Genomic DNA, 6,096 nt, shown 5'->3' with positions numbered 1-6,096 from the left:
ATCTTTAATTCATCGGTTTATCCGTTTACAGTGGGGTTTGATGTAACTTGTTGTTAGTACCAATGTCGCTTCTGTGTTACAACAAAGGATGTGGTCAACGTTTTGAGGCGGACAACAACCCTGAGGGTAAGCTAGCCAACGTTAGCCTAGCGTTAACTTGAAACTACATAAAGCAACATGCTCAGTTTGGTGATAAAAGCATTTATTCATCTGTACTATTACAACTAGCTAACACGTTGAACAATATCAAACGTGATGCCTAGTCATTTTAGCCTGCTCATTGACCTGTCCCCTTGTAACTTACACCATGTAGTTTATTCCTCTTCTTGCTTTTTGGATTTGTTCATATGTATTTTTAAACTCTGAATCAGTGGGAAGGGCTCCTAAGTAAGTATTTCTATGTAGTCTACACCTGTTGTATTTGGCACATGTGAATGTTTTGATTCTCAGCTAGCAGCGTTACAGTACAGTAGCTAACGTTAGCTACTACCTCGTAGGTCTCTCGTAGCTACTGTTGCTAGCGACGTTAACAAGTACTCTCTTTATTAAATGTGAATACCCACGTTTAGGGGACTATCGTTATCATTTCATTAGTGACGGGGTGATTTGATAGCGAAGCGCCGATACTTCGATGCAGTTTTCAAAGCACTAACGTTACTGTACGGATTCAACACCACGTATCGAGGAAGAGATGCGGCCGAAATATGTCTCCCTCCAGCATGTGGCCCATTTCGTCCACCCAAACCAGGAATTGTTGTATGTAGGGCTTATTCGCTACGTGAGGTTGTATTTAATCGAATGAAAGTTTCTTAATGCTTAAATTGTTACTAGTGTTCGGATTTAAGTAGGACAAGTGACACCCCGGCAATTTTGATTTAAAAACAAACACTTTATATCGGCAGATGGCTATACAGATTCATAGTTGAGGCTAGAAGCAGAGCATCTATATGTTGAATACGTGCGGCTGACGTCAACAACCCTCATCGAATATTCAAAATAGGATTAGAATACGTCGTGCTGCCGCTACGTGATGACGTGTTGAATCTTCTTCTTTTTATGTCGAACTCCACTCAGGTTTTGTTGTCGCCACCAACTGGACTGGGGGGGGGGGAACATTTACAAAAGAAAAGTAAATTCCACCATACGTGTAGGGAAAATTTCAGCGTTAGCGAGCTAACTGCTAGAAGGATGTTATGCCATCGGAGGAGTGAATGAGTGACTGTGACTTCCCCGGTCATATTGTGCTATAACGGGCTATAACGTTACACAACTAGAGATGCAGTTATCATTTGGTTAGCTAGCAAGAAGTTGAATGGCTGTTAAGTTACCCAGTTAGCATATCTCTTGCATTTGTAAATTCAGTCTGGAATCTGCTCTGATTTCAGAGCACTTTCGTCTGAATGTGCCAGAGTGTAGAATAACTGATGAATTTACAAATGCCTGAATAGCACAGTAAACGTAGGCAAAAATATTAAGGTTAGTTAAGAACGCTCGAGATAACCAGCTCTGCTACGGCAAGTAAAATGGTCAGTGAGGTGTTTTCTCATTTGTGCCTGGAAGTAGTTAGCTAACCAGCTTTAGCCAGTTAGCTTGGGTGCTTCCCCGTTCTTTATCAGTGCAATTCTGACAGCCAACTAGCTGAAACTGTTTGAGAGGGTTCATCTAAAGTTCCTTCGTTAGATTTTATCTCCTCTTGCTCTGGCAAGCATTAGTTGTTGATCTTGTTGTTGATGTGTATAACTGAGGGAGGGAGAGCCTACCGTTTCCGTGTTTATTTATTTCACCTTTATTTAACCAGGTAGGCCAGTTGAGAACAAGTTCTGATTTCCAACTGCGACCTGGCCAAGATAAAGCAAAGCAGTGCGACAAAAACAACAACACAGAGTTACACATAAACAAACGTACAGGCAATAACACAATAGAACATCTGTGTACAGCGTGTGCAAATGAAATAAGGAAGTAATGAGGCCCTCTCTGTGTCTCCCCCTCTCTCTGTGTCTCCCCCTCTCTCTGTGTCTCCCCCCCTCTCTGTGTCTCCCCCTCTCTCTGTCTCCCCCTCTCTCTCTGTCTCCCCCTCTCTCTGTGTCTCCCCCCCTCTCTCTGTCTCCCCCTCCCCCTCTCTCTGTCTCCCCCTCTCTCTGTCTCCCCCTCTCTCTCTGTCTCCCTCCCTCTCTGTCTCCCTCATCAGATGCCTGTACCCACCACCCTGGAGTTCCTGTGTTCCACGATGCACTGAAGGTAAAAGGAATAAACACATACTCACGCTCTCTCTCTGACAACCTTCTGTCTCCTCTTCAGGGCAGGTCTCTCTCTGACAACCTTCTGTCTGGCTCCTCTACAGGGCTTGTCTCTCTGACAACCTTCTGTCTGTCTCTTCAGGGCAGGTCTCTCTCTGACAACCTTCTGTCTGTCTCTTCAGGGCAGGTCTCTCTCTGACAACCTTCTGTCTGTCTCTTCAGGGCAGGTCTCTCTCTGACAACCTTCTGTCTGTCTCTTCAGGGCAGGTCTCTCTCTGACAACCTTCTGTCTGGCTCCTCTACAGGGCTTGTCTCTCTGACAACCTTCTGTCTCCTCTTCAGGGCAGGTCTCTCTCTGACAACCTTCTGTCTGGCTCCTCTACAGGGCTTGTCTCTCTGACAACCTCCTGTCTGTCTCTTCAGGGCAGGTCTCTCTCTGACAACCTCCCGTCTGTCTCTTCAGGGCTGGTCTCTCTCTCTCTCTGACAACCTCCTGTCTGTCTCTTCAGGGCTGGTCTCTCTCTCTGACAACCTCCTGTCTGTGTCTTCAGCGCTGGTCACTCTCTGACAACCTCCTGTCTGTCTCTACAGGGTTGGTCTCTCTTTCTGACAACCTCCTGTCTGTCTCCTCTCCAGGGTTGGTCTCTCTCTGACAACCTTCTGTCTGTCTCTTCAGGGCTGGTCTCTCTCTGACAACCTTCTGTCTGTCTCCTCTCCAGGGTTGGTCTCTCTCTGACAACCTTCTGTCTGTCTCTTCAGGGCTGGTCTCTCTCTGACAACCTTCTGTCTGTCTCCTCTCCAGGGTTGGTCGTGCTGTAAGAGGAGAACCACAGACTTCTCTGACTTCCTCAGCATTGCTGTAAGTTAACCTATTTGTTGTCATGACAACGATGACAGAATGGCTACCAGGTTATCCCAGCAGTAAGTGGTGTTTGTGTAATGGCATTACATTATCTATGTTGACATTGCTACATAGCCATGTGTATCAAAGCACCACTACAGTCAGCACCACTACAGTCAGCACCACTACAGTCTACACCACTACAGTCTACACCACTACAGTCTACACCACTACAGTCTACACCACTACAGTCTACACCACTACAGTCTACACCACTACAGTCTACACCACTACAGTCAGCACCACTACAGTCAGCACCACTACAGTCTGCACCACTACAGTCTGCACCACTACAGTCAGCACCACTACAGTCTGCACCACTACTGTCAGCACCACTACAGTCAGCACCACTACTGTCAGCACCACTACAGTCAGCACCACTACTGTCAGCACCACTACAGTCAGCACCACTACAGTCAGCACCACTACTGTCTGCACCACTACTGTCTGCACCACTACTGTCTGCACCACTACTGTCAGCACCACTACTGTCAGCACCACTACAGTCAGCACCACTACAGTCAGCACCACTACAGTCAGCACCACTACAGTCAGCACCACTACAGTCTACTGTCAGCACCACGACAGTCAGCACCACTACAGTCTGCACCACTACAGTCTGCACCACTACAGTCTGCACCACTACAGTCTGCACCACTACAGTCTGCACCACTACAGTCTGCACCACTACAGTCAGCACCACTACAGTCTGCACCACTACAGTCTGCACCACTACAGTCAGCACCACTACAGTCTACACCACTACAGTCTACTGTCAGCACCACTACAGTCAGCACCACTACAGTCTGCACCACTACAGTCTACACCACTACAGTCTACAGTCAGCACCACTACAGTCAGCACCACTACAGTCTGCACCACTACAGTCTGCACCACTACAGTCAGCACCACTACAGTCAGCACCACTACAGTCTTCACCACTACAGTCTACACCACTACAGTCTACACCACTACTGTCAGCACCACTACAGTCAGCACCACTACAGTCTACACCACTACTGTCAGCACCACTACAGTCTACACCACTACAGTCTACACCACTACTGTCAGCACCACTACAGTCAGCACCACTACAGTCTACACCACTACAGTCTGCACCACTACAGTCTGCACCACTACAGTCTGCACCACTACAGTCTGCACCACTACAGTCTACACCACTACATTCTACACCACTACTGTCAGCACCACTACAGTCTGCACCACTACAGTCTGCACCACTACAGTCTGCACCACTACAGTCTGCACCACTACAGTCTGCACCACTACAGTCTGCACCTCTACAGTCTGCACCTCTACAGTCTACACCTCTACAGTCTACAGTCTGCACCACTACTGTCTGCACCACTACTGTCAGCACCACTACTGTCAGCACCACTACTGTCAGCACCACTACAGTCTGCACCACTACTGTCAGCACCACTACTGTCAGCACCACTACAGTCTGCACCACTACAGTCAGCGCCACTACAGTCTACACCACTACTGTCAGCACCACTACAGTCTGCACCACTACAGTCAGCACCACTACAGTCTGCACCACTACAGTCTGCACCTCTACAGTCTGCACCTCTACAGTCAGCACCACTACAGTCTGCACCTCTACAGTCTACACCACTACAGTCTACACCACTACAGTCTACACCACTACAGTCTACACCACTACAGTCTACTGTCAACACCACTACTGTCAGCACCACTACAGTCTACACCACTACTGTCAGCACCACTACAGTCTGCACCACTACAGTCTACTGTCAACACCACTACTGTCAGCACCACTACAGTCAACACCACTACAGTCTACACCACTACAGTCTGCACCACTACAGTCTGCACCACTACAGTCTGCACCACTACAGTCTGCACCACTACAGTCTGCACCACTACAGTCTACACCACTACAGTCTACACCACAACTGTCAGCACCACTACTGGCAGCACCACTACAGTCTACAGTCTACACCACTACAGTCTACACCACTACAGTCTACACCACTACAGTCTACACCACTACTGTCAGCACCACTGCTGGCAGCACCACTACAGTCTACAGTCTACACCACTACAGTCTGCACCTCTACAGTCTGCACCTCTACAGTCTGCACCTCTACAGTCAGCACCACTACAGTCTACACCACTACAGTCTACACCACTACAGTCTACTGTCAACACCACTACTGTCAGCACCACTACAGTCAGCACCACTACAGTCTACACCACTACAGTCTACACCACTACAGTCTACACCACTACAGTCTACACCACTACAGTCTACACCACTACAGTCTACACCACTACAGTCTGCACCACTACAGTCTGCACCACTACAGTCTGCACCACTACAGTCTACACCACTACAGTCTACACCACTACAGTCTGCACCACTACAGTCTGCACCACTACAGTCTGCACCACTACAGTCTGCACCACTACAGTCTACACCACTACAGTCTACACCACTACAGTCTACACCACTACAGTCTACACCACTACAGTCTGCACCACTACAGTCTGCACCACTACAGTCTGCACCACTACAGTCTGCACCACTACAGTCTGCACCACTACAGTCTGCACCACTACAGTCTGCACCTCTACAGTCTACACCACTACAGTCTACACCACTACAGTCTACTGTCAACACCACTACTGTCAGCACCACTACTGTCAGCACCACTACAGTCTACACCACTACAGTCTACACCACTACAGTCTGCACCACTACAGTCTGCACCACTACAGTCTACTGTCAACACCACTACTGTCAGCACCACTACAGTCAGCACCACTACAGTCTACACCACTACAGTCTACACCACTACAGTCTGCACCACTACAGTCTGCACCACTACAGTCTGCACCACTACAGTCTACACCACTACAGTCTACTGTCAACACCACTACTGTCAGCACCACTACAGTCAGCACCACTAC

The 6,096-nt window shown here is 48.3% G+C and overlaps 1 protein-coding gene across 1 annotated transcript in view; it reads left to right on the top strand.

Moving 5' to 3' along the window:
• chordc1b (cysteine and histidine-rich domain (CHORD) containing 1b) overlaps positions 1–6,096 on the top strand; it is a 30,768-nt gene that overhangs the window by 107 nt on the left and 24,565 nt on the right. The window contains exons 1-3 of the mRNA XM_064971297.1: positions 1–126; positions 2,189–2,238; positions 3,040–3,096. The exon at positions 1–126 is cut by the window's left edge and continues 107 nt beyond it. Coding sequence (XP_064827369.1) covers positions 63–126; positions 2,189–2,238; positions 3,040–3,096 — 171 coding nt within the window. The 5' untranslated portion in view covers positions 1–62. The remainder of the gene's footprint in view (positions 127–2,188; positions 2,239–3,039; positions 3,097–6,096) is intronic.

The sequence above is a fragment of the Oncorhynchus masou genome, chromosome 8 (assembly GCF_036934945.1).
Source record: "Oncorhynchus masou masou isolate Uvic2021 chromosome 8, UVic_Omas_1.1, whole genome shotgun sequence".
Taxonomy (NCBI): domain Eukaryota; kingdom Metazoa; phylum Chordata; class Actinopteri; order Salmoniformes; family Salmonidae; genus Oncorhynchus; species Oncorhynchus masou.
The sequence above is the reverse complement of the archived record's forward strand: the minus strand, read 5'-3'. Positions and strand labels throughout refer to the sequence as shown.